Source organism: Bison bison, unplaced genomic scaffold (genome assembly GCF_000754665.1).
Source record: "Bison bison bison isolate TAMUID 2011002044 unplaced genomic scaffold, Bison_UMD1.0 scf7180017864519, whole genome shotgun sequence".
Classification (NCBI taxonomy): domain Eukaryota; kingdom Metazoa; phylum Chordata; class Mammalia; order Artiodactyla; family Bovidae; genus Bison; species Bison bison.
In genome coordinates, this window is record NW_011495072.1 from 11,983,795 (window position 1) to 12,001,280 (window position 17,486).

Consider the following 17,486-nt stretch of genomic DNA (forward strand, 5'->3'; position numbering starts at 1 on the left):
GGTGGAAGAAAAAAAAAGCATTACAAGTCAGGTGATCAAGAAATTGAAAGGCCTGATTGGAAAAATTGTTCGATGGGTACTGGAATCACTAAGAATTCTGGTAGCAGTGAGGAAAGAGGTATTGAGACATTTGTTAAGCCTTAAGTATTGAACCGGGGCTTCCCTTGTGGTTCAGTGGTAGAGAACACACCCGCCAAGCAGGAGACATGGGTTCAATCCATGGGTTGGGAAGATCCCTTGGAGGAGGAAATGGCAACCCACTCCAGTATTCTTGTCTGGGAAATCCATGGACAGAGGAGCCTGATGGGTTATAGTCGCAAGAGTCAGACAGACACAACTTACTGACTAAACAATACCAGGGCTTTCCTGGTGGCTCAGTGGGAAAGAATCCACCTGCCAATGCAGGAGACACAGATTCGATCCCTGGTCTGGGAATATCCCACGTGCCCTGGAGTAACAAAGCCCATGGGCCCCAACTACTGAGCCTGTGCTCTAGAGCTAGGGATCCACAACCACTGAGCCCATGTGTGCTGCAACTCCTGAAGCCCATGCACCTTAGAGCCCGTGCTCTGTAACAAGAGAAGCTACCACAATAAGAAGCCCATGCGTGGCAACTAGAGAGTAGCCCCAACTCTACACAACCAAAGGAAAGCCTGCATAGCAACAAAGACCCAGCACAGCCAAAAATAAAGTTAAAAAAATAAACAACCCACCTACTGCTCCCAACAAGCATTAAAATTGTCGGGGAATATCTTTTGAGGTCTATGGATGACATGAACAACTGAGAGCAGATGATATAATCTGTGGACATGAACATTAGAGGAGCTGAGAGGTTCAGAGAAGAGGTAGAAACATACGATGATTTTATGTCAGCAGCAACTGATTTCTGGCTAAAGTCAACTTCTTAGTTGTAGTCAAATAGATTATGAGTGCTATTGCTGAACAGTTCCATCAGGAAATAATCATATAATGCAGTTGCTTTCTATAAATTTATTTTAAAATTTTGAATTCCTATGCTTACCAACTGTCTGAAATTCTCCTTTCAGAAATGGGAATTCTGCAAAGCAGTAAATGCTTGAGTTTAGGTCCTAAGGGATATGGAGTCTGTTTAAACATTGTGGTGGTTCAGTTGCTAAGTCATGTCTTTCTCTTGTGACCCCATGGACTGTAGCCCACTAGGCTCCTCTGTCTCCAGGATTTTCCAGGCAAGAATACTGGAGTGGGTTGCCATTTCCTTCTCCAGGGGATCTTCCCAACCCAGGGATCGAACCCAGGTCTTCTGCACTGCAGGCAGATTCTTTATCAACTGAGCTATTAGGGAAGCCCTGTTTAAACATTCTTAGGGCACTAATAGGATAATACTAGGAAAATCAAGGTTAGTCAGTCATCCAAAGGCCACGAGAAGGGCTGAAAATAAAAGCTAAAAGAATGAGGTACTTCCCTGACATTTCTGTGGTTAAGACTCTGCACCCCCGTTTGCAGGTAGCTCAAGTTTGGTCCCTGGTCAGGGAACTAAGATCCTACAGGCTGCACAGCATGGCCAAAAAGTAAAATGTTAAAAAAGATAATGAAAGAAAGATAATATTTTATGATGCTGCATAATAAGCATCATCAGCTTTCCAGCCCACAATACCTGTGTCCATGTTTCTTGATGCCCAACCTCCAAGCTAATGTTAAGTATTTTAGGTTTTATTGTTGTTCAATTGCTAAGTTGTATCCAATTCTTTGGGAACCCCCATGGACCCCCCACCAGTCTCCTCTGTTCATGGGATTTCCCAGGCAAGAGTACTGGAGTGGGTTGCCATTTTCTTCTCCATGCAGATTCTTTACCTCTGAGCCACCAGGGAAGCCCCTCAGTTTTGTTACTTAGCATACAATTCCAGATTTCAAATATATAATGCTAGGATTCATTTTGCTGAGAGTGACAGAAAAACTATAAAGAAAGTGGCTTAAACAGAAGTTTCTTTTAAGTTTCGTAAGTATTGGAGCAGAGCATCCAGGAGTTGCAACTCTATTCCATGGAGTCCTGAGGAAGCCACGTTCCCTTAAATTTTTTAGTCGGCCATCCCTAGGATGAGGCCTTCTTTTTACTAGTCCAAGATAAAGCTCCAGCTGTCATATCAAAGTTCTAAGCAGCGGAATTCAGCAATGGTAGAGGGAAAAGAAAACATGAACTATATGCCAGTAAGCTTTTAAAGAAAGGTTCCTGCTGCCACATACATCCTGTTGGTGAGAAGTTGGTCTCTTGGCTATGTCAACTGAGCTGAAAGAAAAGAAAATGGCATACACAATCAAAAAGTTCTATTGCTAGGGACTTTCTTGGTGGTCCAGTGTTTAAACTCCATGCTTCCATTGCAGGAGGCAGAGGCATGGGTTCAATCTCTGGTCAGGAAACAAGTTCCCTCATCCCATCATGTGGCTAAGAAAAGAACAAATTCTATTGCTAGAAAGGAACAGAAAATGGATATTGAACTGGGGAAGTCTCTGACACATGAATGAACAAATAAGGTATAAGCACAAGGCATAAGCTTCAGGCCGAATTTGCAATATTTAACAGATGGATAAAGAGAAGTAGGAGGAGAACAGGATAGATGTGACCACAGTTCATCTTTTAGTTTGGAGAAGAGAAGGCAGCAAGTGTAGGAATGTCCACTTGGTAGTCTCTGTGCGTGGAAAGTGTGGAGGTGGAGTAGAGGACTTAAGAAACTAGTGAATATCTGAAATACCCACCGGAAGGTAAATAAAAAGAAAGTAGGAATACAGAGCAGAACTGATTGTCCAGAAAAAGACTGGACACTATGGAGATTTATGGTTGCCCTCATTCATACTCCATTCCTCCACCATTTCTGTACCTCCCCTTCGAGGAACTCGTTTCTACCAAGGAAAGGGAATTGTACCTAGGACTTCTTTGCCAATCCAATCAAATAGAGGACATAGTCTTACTTGTACCAAGCGCAGACAGGTTAAGAATTAAGTGTAAAGGAAATTGACAAGACCTCCAATGATCAGGGATTCTTGGTGGTTACAATAAAACAAACTACAAGGCTCATGGGTTTCAAGGAAGAGAAATTCAGGTAATCTTATGGGAAACAGAGAAATTGCAAGAATATCCACTGACCATAATGGAAATGGCACCCCACTCCAGTACTCTTGCCTGGAAAATCCCATGGAAGGAGGAGCCTGGTAGGCTGCATCCATGGGATCGCTAAGAATCGGACACGACTGAGCGACTTCACTTTCACTTTTCACTTTCATGCATTGGAGAAGGAAATGGCAACCCACTCCAGTGTTCTTGCCTGGAGAATCCCAGGGACGGGGGAGCCTGGTGGGCTGCCGTCTATGGGGTCGCACAGAGTCGGACACGACTGAAGCGACTTAGCATAGCATAGCATAGCATAACGGAAAACAAAAAAACACAAGAAAGTCAGCCAGAAGCAAGGGAGCTTCAGGAAAGTTGTTTATCATGGTATCCCTTTCACATGAGCATCTTCATGATGACAACTCTACAAGTCTTTTCCATTCTTCTAAGGACTGAACAATTCTTAGTTCTCAGGAGTCAGTATGATTCACTTACATAATTCTCAACATACTTCTTCGATTGACTCCTTCATACCAGACTACATCAGGAGTTACCAACCAACCTAATGAAGTGGCACCCTTATGACTGGTATCTTAATCTACTATTAATGTATCAGTCAGGGTCCAGTCAGGAGAGAGAAAACACACAGTAATTTGAACAAGGAAAATTTTATATAAAGAATTACTAACCAGTAACAGGGCTACTAAGGGTAAAGAAAGCTCTTAAGAATACAGAAATAGTGGCTATAGGAGCAGTCACTGCCTCTAGGGCTAAGGAAGGGGACTTAAGAGAAAATCTGGAAGAAATTTCCATTGCAAGGCTGAGATCCAGATTTTGTTGGAGAGGGCGTGGCTGTGATCCACTGAGATCCAGGGCTTGAGAGGAGGTGTCAATGAAACTAGTTAGGAAGCCACCCACTGGGAAGTTGCCAGCTGGAGCACCAGCAAGACAGGCTGGGAAGTTGGCAGGGGGACCAGTGGGCTTGCTGGGAAACCCCTCCTGTGAGGCAACACTGGGTGTCCTACACTGGGCCACAGGCCCCTACACTGCAAAAGAAAAAAAATATCAGAACCACAAAGAGAAGTGCCTTCTTTCTGCAGCAAGCCTCCAGCATCCATTGACAAGCTTAACAAAACTTGCCAACAAGCAAGAGAAGTACCTGAAGGGCTCAGATCCTGTTATTACAAAGCAGAGCAATGACGGGTGGATTTAGCAGCTAGGAAATAGGTAACTGACCCATAAATCAGTGGTAGTCCTACAAGGCTCAATGTAACTCAATTTACCAGAACAGGGGTCAGAGATAGAACAATTTATTCAGGAAGAAATGTTCACTGAACCAGTACTTGGACTGGGTGGATGAGTCCAGCATCTAAGAAATCTCTTTTGGCCCTCCTGAGTAGCAAGCAACTGGTGATTTCAGAATTTCTAAATAGGAGGGTAGGAAGAGAAGGCAAGAGTATTTCTCTTGCATTTGCTCAGCAAGCACTGTCATATTTTTGTTTTTACTTACATTGTTTATTCAAAATGTTAAGAATTTATTTGTGGGTGTCAGCTAAATCCACGGACTCAATAGAGAAATAATTCAGCTTCCCAATGGCTGAAAAAAGTACTAACAAAGGAAAGCCCACTGTATAGATTACTGGACTTTAGGTATTTGCTGATCAGGGAAGCTGATTACTTTTTTGAATTTTTTTTGGTCATACCAAGCAGCTTGTAGGATCTTAGTTCCTCAACCAGTGATTGACTCCAGGCCTTAGGCAGTGAGAGCACAGAGTCCTAACCACTGGACTGCCATGAAATTCTCTTTCCTGATTCTTATAATAAAATGTCATGGCTTGTATTATATGAAATGCAAAAGAGGTCAGTTGTTGAATAATTCAAGTTTAACTCACTTTAGACACCACCCTGCTTCTCAATCAGTAAAGAATCTGCCTACCGAACTACAGGAAGAGACCTGGGTTCAATCCCTGGATCTGGAAGATTCCCTGGAAAAGGGAATGGCAACCCACTCCAGTATTCTTGCCTGGAGAATCCCATGAACAGAGAAGCCTGATGGGCTACAGTCCATGGGGTTGCAGTTAGACACAACTGAGTGACTAACACATACACACATACCCCCCCAACCTGAGTAATTTTACCTGTGCAATACATTATGGATCATGATTATGAAATAGAAATGTAACATCAATGCTCTGGGAAACAAGACTAATGGATTTTAAGTCAGCTACGATGGTGATGTTTTTCAGTTGGTTGTATTCATGTTGCCATGTTTCCTGCAGTAACAAACGCTGACGGCCAATTATCCTAAAGTGAAAATGCCACCTCAGAACTATTTGTAAAGTTCAAGATTTCACGATGAGATGAAGGAATTTTAGACTATCAAATGCTCCCTATGCTCTAGTGGTTAGGATTCGGTGCATTCACCACTGCCTGGGTGATTCAATTCCCAGTTAGGGAAGCCTTTCTTCTTGGGCTTTCCAAGGGGGACTAGTGGTAAAGAACCTGCCTGCCAGTGAGGGAGATGTGGGTTCAATCTCTGGGTCAGGAAGATCCCCTGGAGGAGGAAATGGCAACCCACTCCAGTACTCTTGCTTGGAGAATCCCATGGACAAAGGAGCCTGGTGGGTTATAAAGAGTCAGACACGACTGAGTTGACACTCTCAGGTCCCAAATGTGTTGTTCATTACCAACTACATAATACTGTTTTTTTAAACACAGCTTAAAAAAAAAAAAAGGAAAGGAATGGAACAACTGTAGTTCTTTTGAAATTACGAGTGAATTTTAGAACCCTTTTTATTTTTCTAGACATAATCTGTACGTTTCATTAGATTCCAAAAAAGAAGTCTATGACTCAGGTTAAGGACTACTGCCTTAGAGGATGTAAGAAACTAAACCCAACTAATAGATTATAAATCGGGAGGTATTAAAATGTAAATTTTGTATTAAAATCTTAAGACTAATAACATACTAGCTCATGTATTGGATTTAATTGCAAACTGAACATTAGAAAACAGATGCAAGATAATACATGGAAAAGAGAAATTTTAGTAAATTGAGAAAACTGCAGAGAGGCTGATTATACTGCTAATTATATTAAGCTCTATCAAAAGCTTTTTAATAAGTTTTCTCAAAAATTGCAAGAAACAATCCTGAGATGTCTTTCAGAGCCACTTGTTTTCAGTCTTTTAGAAAGCTATTCTCCGAATTAAGTCAGGCATATGTCTGGCATTAATTAGTATTATTTACATGTTTTCCTATATATCAAAATGCTCAAAAGCAAAATGACAGGAAACTAAATGCAGTGATATTTTCACTTCTATTTGAAATAAATTCTTTCCATGTTTTACCAAAATACACCACCAAATTAACTATATTCAAAAGAGTAGCACCATCCATTTAGGTATGCTAAATATTTGTTAAATCTACTGGCTTTCATCATTCAGGAAGTTTTCTAATTTCTACCTATCTAGTGTTCATTCACTTGATACTCAGCTTAAAAGATCATTGAATATTCTACTCTTAAGAGTATTTTCTTAGAATTCCTTCATTTAATGAGGTTTTTCTCAAGTTAAATAAGTACAAATGTTAAGCCCACATATGAAGAACTCTGCCAAATGTACTTTGTCCCATTTAATGGTTTTTTGCAAGGTGGCATCTGAGTGCCATCTCACTGGCCAATATGAATAGTGAGAGAAAACAAATGTTAATATGGTCAGTTAATACTGTTAGAAGACTCCCTTATAGTCCTGTCAATGGCTGATCTTTGGGCCTCTGTTATAAGAATTGGAAGAGTTATTTTTAAAAGCTCTTTCAAGTCCAAATTTTAAATGATTCTAATATATAACCTAATTGCAAAGTCCTGCAATAAGGACCTCTGATGTGAAACTAATTATTCAAACCAAAAACAACCTATTGATGCAAGTAACACCCAAGGATAAAGGGAACTGTTATTAAGAACTCTAGTAAATATTGCTGGCCATCATGTATGTCTAATTTCATCTACACATTTAAAATTCACTTATCATTTGGGCACTAAGATATCCTTCTGCTCAAAGTGTGACTCTACTAACATTGTATCTATTTCCACAATAAAGTTAACAAAAGGGGGAAGCCAACACCCAGGATAAAGGATTTAATCCAGTAATTTATTCCACACTCATGATCGTTCTTTGTAATCAGAATACAAGTCATAAGAACAATCTATCAAATAATTTGCTGATAATCTTAAATAATGCAGCAAAGCATTACTTTTAATACTTCTCTCTTCTAGATTAAGTTTAAAAACTCAAACAGCAATCTTCATTTTCAATAAAAAAAGTTTTGAATTTAAAAAAAGGACACTATATCAAGCTGTTTCATAATTTAAGTATTTTCCATTTATAAAAACACTTTGGAAGCTTGAGGCTTATACCCATTTCTCTACTCACCTGCCCCACCCTCTCCCAATCTCACGTTAGTATAGGGTTGCTGTAAGAATGCTAGGCTTTAGACATTAATCTCTCCTTTAATATAGTACTTTAAAATCTGAAAAATTCAAGAAAAAGATTACATGTCATGTATTTTTTTCAAATAAAAAAGGAAAACTAAGTGAATCAATTTTAGGCATACTAACAGTGTCCCTTTGAGGTAGAATGCTAAAAGGACTTTTGATCAAATCACAGCCTAATTGAAGCCTCTGCATCAGAAACTAACTTCTCATAAATTCTCTCTAAAGTTAACTGTAGAGACTATTAGGTTTAACATATTAACAAGAGCCTTCCAAGACAATATACAGTGGGCAAGAATGTTAATCCTAAAACTGCTGCCTTCATGTACACTGAAAGCATGTTAATTCTCCTATAATAGACATCCTAGATCCATTTTCAAAGTCTTTAGCATTCTATTACGAAAAGCACAGCCATGCTAACTTCAGTACACAAACCATAATCCCACACCTACAAAACAAAAATAGAATTAGTGGCAGTTTATTGCCTTATACAAATTTAACCAACATGGCAACCATGCCAAAGGAATTAAAACATTTTCAGGACATATGTACAGACTGTACATCTCAAAAACAGTTAAACAATAAAATGCAAGAACAATCTGTGCATCATGTATCAAACTCAACAATTGGGTGAAGACATCAATGCAATAAATGGGATTACAAAGGCACTTCCCTACACAAAGAGGAAATGAAAATGCAGCCTACAGGGAGCTTGAAGAGTGCATAACTACTGCACAATCTCAACTTGGGAGGAAAAAAAAAGCAGATTTAACCCAACGTTTATAGGATTCAATGTGATCCACTTTTACAAAAAAATTGTCACACAGTCTCCTCTTTGTCTTTATGTTGTTTTTCTTGGCTCTCTGTTTCTATGCTTTGGCTCCTTCGGCGATCACGTTTGTCAGACTGGTCCTTGCTATCACTGTGATCTCGTTTGTGGGAACGTTCTTTGCTTCCGCTACGCTTCCTGGATTTTTCTTTGCTGGGGCTATGTTCTCGTTTTCTTTTTTCAACACTGTCAGTTCTTCCTTGACTGCCACTTCTACTTCGTTTGTTTGATTTTTCTTTACTGTCATTTTTATGTTTACTTGATTTCTCTTTGCTCCTGCTTCTACTTCGTTTCCCTGCGTTTCTACTTCTACTCCTACTTCTATGTTTCCTTTCTCTGCTCCTACTTCTACTATGTTTTCTCTCTTTCTTGGAATCTTTTTTGTCATCTCTATGTCGCCTATCATCTTTGTCTTCTTTATGTTTCTTTTCTTCTACCTCACCCCTACTTCTCCGCTCCTTGGACCGTTCTCGTGATCGCTCCTTTTCTCGGTCATTACCTCTTTCCTTATCATAGTCACGGTCTCGTCTTCTACCTCTCTCGTTTTCTTTCTCTCTTTCTCGATCCCTGTCCCTTCTATCCCCTTTCCTATCACGACTTCGACTACGGCTTCTATGTCTTTCCCTACTCCTGCTATGTCTGCGTTCTAGTCCCCGATCAATGCTCCGGGATCTTCGCCTTTCTTTCTCCCTTTCTTTGGCTTCACGCTCTAGTCGCTGGCGTTCTTTCTCTCTTTCTAATTCTCGGTCAAAACTAGAAGACCCATGGCCTTCTCGATGATGGCTTCTACTTCTGGATCTTCTTGGGGACCTTCGTGGACTCAGTGATCTCCTTGGAGACCTAATATTCAGGAAAAAGGAGGAAGGGGAGAAAAACATTGAATAAAACATAAGTGTTACCCACCAAGAATAATTTAAGCAAAATATCTGCCTGTTCTCATTTACAGATGCATAATTTGTTGAACATGCCCTTAAGGGTAGAAAATGGGGAAAAGATGACAAATTATACCTAAGAATGTGATACTAATTTCCAAGAACTTTTGCGTAAAGCACGTTTTAAAGCTACAGTAGCTCAAGGGTTACATTACCTTGAGCGTCTGCGCTCAGCATGTCTGTCTATTTCCTCAGTGCCTTCCTTTCCGTCCTTCTTGATTTTCCTTGGCCTGGTTTTAATCTGTTGATCAATATTTTTCTGAACTGGAACTGGAATTCTCGGAAACAAAGTAGAAAACCACTCCAGTTTTGTGAGAAAAGATCGCAGCATTTCACCAATGGTCATTACGCAGCCTCCACCAGCCTTCACATCTAGGTCCTACAGAAACACAAAGATATCCTGGCCGTCAAAAAATTTATCTCAATAAATACAAGAATACTATAAAAAATATAACCATCTTTGGAATCTCAAATACAAAAAAATTCTAACAGAAAAATTTCAATTTGTGTACCTTTCTAATCTGGTAATGAATGATACACAGAAATATCTGGGCTCAGTGTGTGCATGCAGGTGAGAACAAACCCTGCAACCTCATGGACAGAAAGAGAAGTGACCTCTCTCAGTTAAAAAATATGAAACACCCCCTTACATTACTAGACTATTTGGAACAATCAAATTTACATTCCACATACCTACTAACTATACATTTTATTTCTGTGGACACGTTTGCATACATTGTTCCTAGCGGTGTAACCTAGCTACATATGAACTACTTTAAACAGTTCCTGTCTAAAGATTATCTTTTAACAGCTCTAATATAAAATGAAGCCCTAATAAAACTGGAAGCAATAGCAAACCAACTGCCATGAAGCAGTGAGGTTTCTAATTTAGAGTTATGTAGAAAATAAATAAATAAACAAATAATTGGAAACGCATAATCCATGATGACCATTGTCTCTGAAAAGGGTCATTACCGCATGAAGGCCTTCTTGCTATGCCCTCTCACAGCTCAGGACATGTTAGTCAGCTATTGTCAGTCCCAAACCTATAGTGCAAGCACACAAGGAAAGTGAGATTTGTTATCTAAACAGGAAAACAAGAGCTAAAGGTAAAACTGCTTGCACTCACACACATTTAAGTGTTCAGATATACAGTATTTCCAAATATAATCGCTGCAGATATCTAAGGAAGAAAACAATAAGTTAGCTTAAATAGAAAGCCTCAGGTTTGTAAATACAATAAAAAACAGATTAAACAGAAGCATTCAGAAACAAACCTAATACCAATTATGAAGCGGGACATGCTTTTTAAATATAGAAAGGAGAAGCGCCCTAGCCTGAAAAATCTTATCTAAAAAGAAAAAACTTTAAAGATTGTGACTTATCATCTAACACACTTTTGGCCTCTTCCGAGATAATAAACAGACTGTAAATTGCCTGTTTACCAAAAAAAAATGTGCAGAGAAAAATTCTCCATGTCTATATGAGTGAGATTTTTTTAGTTGTGCGTGTAGTAATAAAAACACACCAGAAAGATTTCCATTAGGACTATCCTTTAATACAACCAATTCTTTGGATACACTTTAAATAGGACTACTAAAACACCACTCAGTTTATTTTATGAACCTTAAAACAAAGTGTAATGGTGGGGATAGATATATGGACACTGATCATTATTAAGGTCTTTTTGTGATTTTGGACTTTAATACATGTATGATTTAAATCTGACACAGTAATGTCTTCTGAAGTACTTTCTGAACAAATGTAACAAGTTCAAACTTAAGCTTGAATGCTAAGTTTTACATTAAAAAAAAAAATTCTGAACTACTAAAGAGAGGTTTCTTTCTGTAAACATATATAGTATAGTAAGAGTTAGAAAGCTGGGACTGAAATAGTCTGATCATGTTGAACAAGTTATCTAAACCCTCACCCTATTTAAATTCCACGTAGCTCTAAAATTCTGCACTTCTATGCAAATGGAAATATTACTATTTGGAGGAAGTTATAGGGTAAAAAACCGAAAAGTCCCAGAATATACATGTAAAAAAAAGCAATAATTACTATTTCTATGTGCATGTCTTACCACCTCAATCTTGAACATGGCCAACTAAAAAGTCACTATCAACTGTACAAGTCAAGATCAATACACAGAACACAACTAGGAAGAGAAAACTTTCAATAGTTAGCAAAATAAATCTAAACAATTTAAAAATGTGAAAACAAGACTTAAAAAATTTAACCTAAGACATATAAAATCCACCCTAATTTTAGTAACAGGACATTAATTCCAAAAGTATGTGAGTGAAATAAGTTTAGGTACAGAAAATTCTGGAAGATGTTAAATCATCAATAAATAAAAAATATTAAAAAAGAATAATCAGAAGAAAATTAATTATTACCCTTGTTGACATACCTCTTCATCATCAAGGAAGGATTCAAACCAGTCCCACAGATCTGTAGGGGGCTGTGTGTACCTAGAATCACAAAAGACTGATTAAGCCTAAGTCAATTAAAATAAGATATTGAAAATGTAGAGAAACGTATGCTCACCTTATATACATAAATCCAAGGGCTCTAATATATGGAGAGTCTGTGTGTGTTATAAGACCCATCACTTGCTTGCGAGTTAATTTCAGAGTAAATAATTTGTATAACAGGCAAAAAGCTGTAGAAACAATTCCTCCTGTTCCAACACCTCGAACCTTTAAGGGAAAGAATTAAGAAAGTGGTAAAGTAATTAACAGAGATACTTAATACCAATTGATTAATCCTGTTAGGTATTAATACAAGATATAATCCAGAACTGAGAACAGACCATTAAAAAAAAAAAAGCTTTTCTAACCCCAAGGAACACTTGAATTTAGATTTTTAAAAAACATTAATTGTAATTTGGTATGTAATTGACAAACTTTTTAGTTTTCCAAATATAAACTTAGTTATTAGACACAGAAAAACTGAAAAATGCACGTACTTCTACTTACCCCTCCGCACATCCCTGTTTGACCAGCTGTTTTCCTGCTTCCTTTCTCCCATGGTTCAACATGTGTGACCTGAAAATAGAAAAGAGAAACACAACAAACATTCATGCTTTGAATTTTTAAAAAATGATTCAAGTAAACCCCAATCCATAACAGAGCAGCTCTTCCAAAAGTGTGGAAGTTGGGCATTTTGACAGGATGTATATGTTTTGTTTACATACATTTTAAAGTATGTAAACCATTTCTGAAAACTGCTTAGATATTTATTTTAAATAGCACCAATAAAGCAACCTAGGGTTTAACAAAACCTCAACAACTTTACACAGCAGAAATCCCATTAAACTAGCTTTGTAGGAAGCAGATACAGGTGGAGATATGAAATTTCTAGTCTTACACACTTAAAAATTGATATTCAATTTTGTATTATGAATTACTTAAAAAAATAAAAATCCTCGTTTTAAAATGGATTAAAGCCCCAACTTATAGCAGAAAGTATTAACAAAGTTTAAGTATTAAAAAAAAAAAAACAACTTTAAAATACCCTTAATATTTCAATTTCGTGGTGATTTAAAATTCCACATTATAAAATAAAGAAAAAACTTGAAAGAATTTAAAAAATACAAAAAAGAAAAAATGAAGTATGCTAAAGTAGTAACAAATTACTTCTGAAGCAAAATCATGAAACTTTATATTTACACATTTTTTTAAAACCATGATCAAGCATTATGTTCATTTTTGACTAAAGATGAAATTACAAAGGCCATACCTACACACAGATTATTCTAGTTACTGTATATTTTCAGCCTGATTATGTGAACCAATTCAATTTTCCCCCAAAATATAAACTGGGTCAGAAACAGTAAGTATAACTTGCATTGTCAAGTATATTCAAAGATACAGATCTTTGCTAAAGTGGGGCACCCTATAAAAACAATATATTTCACCTAAAAACAGCAAAGAAAGATTAGCTGTACAACAGATATAACAAAGGTGTTTTGGAAAAATAAGATCCATATTAGTTTCTTAACTTGAAACAAAACCAAATGGTTTTGAAATCCTGTTCTTTTACTACATATTTCTAAAATTTTACTTCCACCCATCCATTATTACATGAAACAGTCCTTGTCAGTGACTCAGACAGAAAAGCATGCATTTAAATGTAAACACTACACTATTTTGCTCAGTGGACTAAGCTGCACTGCTTTAGAGTTTTATTTCCTTCCCCCCACCTTGCTGTGAAGAGATGTTTCAATTCCTTAAAGGCTAACCAAAGGGGTAGATGCCATACAAAATCGACTTACAAAATAGGAAGCCTATATATTTCAATGATTATTTCATCTGGATAACAAAACCCGAGCCTTCAATTTTATAATTAAATTTAAATAATTTGTAGTAGAATCTTGAGTGTTTCAAGACACAGTATGTAAAATTTGAAAACAAGCTTTTCCCTCAATTCTATTAACATTTGCCTAGGTTATTAAACAGAACCTGCCACAAAAAGCAGGAACCCGACCTCAACTGAATAAGGGTTAAATATTCACCACATTGTATCCACACTGAAAAAGGCCTTACCTTAAAAAAAAAAAAATCTAGTTCACAATATTACAATTACTTACAATACTTTATTAAGAGTACACCGAAATTTCATTTACTTTATATACCCAAAGTTGAACTATATTCTCAAAATAAGATCTCTTATCAAAACCAACTAGAATCTCAAAATCCTTTAATAAGCTATTCACTTATTAGGGGAAAAGGTGGAAAAAAACGTAACCTGAAGGCGAATAAGGAAAATTTCCTCTCTTAAGACCTCTACAGATATGTTCAGATCAGGGAAGATACTTTATGTGGTCTGTCAAGTGGTTTTTAGGAGTTAATACAGACAAAACGTGTTGTATTATGTCAGATGTCTTAGTTTAAGTATTTAAAGACCTTTAAGATTTACTGATATTCTTTAATAGTATAAGTTTACCTTAGGAGGCCTGGAAGATAATTTTTAAAAACTACATAATTTTTAGGTAAATGGAGAAAGCCTACCAAAATCGTGAGGAAAAGACCAAAACCAATGGTCAAAAAAAAAAAAAATCTAAGTAGCCGTTCATGTAACCCGGGAAATGCATTTATGGCGATTGAGCATGATTAATAATGCATACCTCTACCTGCGACCCTGGGCTGCTCCGAGCCTCGCTGCAAGACTGAGTCAATCCTGCTAACGAAACAAGAACTGAGACAAGAGTGCAGTGAGGAGGCGCCAGGTGAGCTCCCCAGCACAGCCAAGCCAGCACCGACCCTGCCGCAGAAGCCCAGGGCCCAGATAATTCTAAATAAGCCCAACGCACAGGTGACTGTAACCACTCACTCCTGACCTCCTGCTGCTAAAATTTCCAGGCCTTCGGTACATCTTTTCGACTTGCACCTCTCCACCCTCGACCCTCCCACCCACCCGACACACACACTGACCATTTCCCTGTCCGGATAGTGAATACCAACAACACGAGGCCAACATTGAAGTCAATACATGAACTGGCCCGGGGTAAGCGGGAGAAGCACCAACAAGTTGGCGCTAAGCAGATCCACGTCAAAAGAAAGAAATTTAAACTGTAAACTGGAGAGGCTTCAGTTACTCGTTTCTCCTCTCCCCTAGTCCTCCCGTCCCAACTCCCCCAGGGGCGGGCAGGAGGTTGGGGGAAGAGAAAGATCAATGGCGGCGGGCTCTCCCGGCCCTAAAAATCTGAAAAGGAAATGAGAGGGCGGCCCCGGTTTGACCCCTCCCTGGCAAACTACAAGCCACAGCTCCCCCTCCGTTCAACCTTTCCTCAACTACAGATCATCAGACCTGGAGGGCCGCCTCCGCCCGTTTCCTCCATACCCCTTCCTCGGAACTTAACATCCCCCCCACCCCGCCAAGTCTAGACGCTTCGTACCTTAAAGTAGATCTCGTCCACCACCTCGTGGTAGGTCTTGAGCTCGTACAGCTGCACTTTAAAGTAAGGCGACGACAGGATATTGGTCAAGATCATGGGGTTGAGGTTCATAGTCTTTTCGTTGCCCCACAGCGGCAGCACATTGCCCTGCTTGCCCGAGACTGCTGGCTTGGTGGTGCCGCCGCTGCCGCACTGCTGCTGCTGCTGGGCTGCGGCCGCTGCCGCCTGGTGCTGCGGCTGCGAGTTGCCTGTCAGCGCGGGGCTGTTGTTAGCCATGTTGCGGCGGAAGGAAAGAGGGAGGGAGAAGGGAGGGGGAGGCGGCCAAGCTCGATCTCGCTCTTCGGGACAACGGTCCGGGACCCTACTCCATGGAACGCCGTCGAAGAGGGGGCCGCCTCGCTGTCCCCCAGCTGGGTGAGGGAGGGCAACCGGGACGTAAGAGACGGACCCCTGGTCGAGAGCAGACGCCGAATCGCGGGCCTCGAGAACTCCAAGCAGACACCGAGCCGGCGGCCTGGGAGCGCGCTCTCTTCCGCCAACTGCCCCTGGGAGCAAGATGGCGGCCCCGGCGGATGTGACGCAACACGCCCCAGAATTCCAAGCTTAGCCGACGGCCAGTCAGAGACGCCCAGGTGGGCTCGAGATTCCTCTTCCTAGTTCCGCGAGTTCCGCGCGCACTGCTGTCGCGGCGCTGGCCTCCATTGCCCAGCTCTTAGGAGACTAACACTGGGGATTTGGCTGCCAGGGGAGGGGGTTGTCGGTCTGGTCTGTATGTTGGACTGCGGCCCGGGTTTCTCCTTTCGGAAGCTGAGCGGGAAGGCGTTCGGAGGGCTGTGTGCTTGCAAATTCGTGACTCGTGATTCCTGTGCAGTCTCTTGGGTTCACAGTTTTCGTATTCTCTGATAGGACCGCATTCATTCATGTGATACCGATGCAAAGTCGTCCGCCAGGCTGTAGTGTCTGACCAGAGGTCTTATTATTGGAGCCTAAATTTATTCAACAATAAGGTCGAGATAACATTTTACTGGACTGTTTAAAAAAGAAAAAAAGGCATTTTAGCATTAAAAGAGCTGCTGTACCTGTAGCGCCGTTTTGTTACGTGACTTCTATTTGAGTACTTCCATTCTGCCGATGCACTCTGACTGGGGGAGGAAGAGGTGGAAGAAGCTGGTGGGTGAAAATGAGTCAGAATCGGTCTCACTTTTCAAAAGCTACTGTTAACCTAGAGAAGATTTATGGTGTTTGGGAGCTAAGAGAAGGCTAAAAAAGGCAGTAAAGTTTGTGCAAGTATTCATGGACTGGGCAGTTTTATAAACGGAAAGTAGCCTGAGTATCCATAGAAGCAAGGAAGATCAAGCTCAGTAGGGGGTAGTCTGGCCGACCGAGGCCAGGAAATACATTTATGGGGGAGTAACGACTGGATAGGAATTGGACCACCTAAGTGCCTGGACGGAGAAGGCAATGGCACCCCACTCCAGTACTCTTGCCTGGAAAATCCCATGGACGGAGGAGCCTGGTGGGCTGCAGTCCATGGGGTCGCTGGGAGTCGGATACGACTGAGCGACTTCACTTTCACGCGTTGGAGAAGGAAATGGCAACCCACTCCAGTGTTCTTGCCTGGAGAATCCCAGGGACGGGGGAGCCTGATGGGCTGCCGTCTGTGGGGTCGCACAGAGTCGGACACGAAAGCGACTTAGCAGCAGCAGCAGCAGCAGCAGCAGCAGCAGCAGCAGCAGCAGCAGCAGCAGCAAGTGCCTGGAATGCCAAGATGAAACATTAGTAATTTAATGGCATTTAAACTCAAGAGTTACAGCTATGACTTCAAAGTCACCTTCGATGCTAATATGCCAAATAATCTCTGGTTCCAATTCATTCTTCACAGTGTTGCCAGAGTCATCCTTCGAAAAGTGCCGCACTCCTTACTCAAAACCTTGGATGCTCTCAGCGTTATCCTAATTGCCAAAATCCAAGGACATTTTCCATTCTCCATCCCATTTGGTTTCTCATTGTGACACTTTAATCATTTAGTCTTGCCTAGAAACTGTTGAAGTAGGAAGTTTGAAGGTGGAGTTTTTGTTTTTAAGTATTTAAATTTTTTATTATGTATTGGAATATAGACTGTTGCAGTGTTGTGTTCCTTTCGGGTGAACATCAAAGGAACTCAGCCATACCTATACATGTATCCACTCTCCCCCAAACTCCCCTCCCATCCGGCTGCCACGGAACATTGAGCAGAGTTCCTTGTGCTATAAAGTAAG

The 17,486-nt window shown here is 40.1% G+C and overlaps 1 protein-coding gene across 1 annotated transcript; it reads right to left on the bottom strand.

Annotated features, from left to right (window-relative positions):
- Nucleotides 1-7,203: 7,203 nt before the first annotated feature.
- PRPF38B (pre-mRNA processing factor 38B) lies at nt 7,204-16,682 on the bottom strand. The gene is made up of 6 exons (XM_010830937.1): nt 15,229-16,682; nt 12,308-12,376; nt 11,877-12,028; nt 11,740-11,800; nt 9,482-9,705; nt 7,204-9,234 (listed from the first exon to the last, which is right to left on the bottom strand). The coding sequence occupies exons 1-6, from the start codon at nt 15,502-15,504 to the stop codon at nt 8,385-8,387; spliced, it is 1,632 nt and encodes a 543-aa protein (XP_010829239.1). The 5' UTR covers nt 15,505-16,682; the 3' UTR covers nt 7,204-8,384.
- Nucleotides 16,683-17,486: the final 804 nt, after the last annotated feature.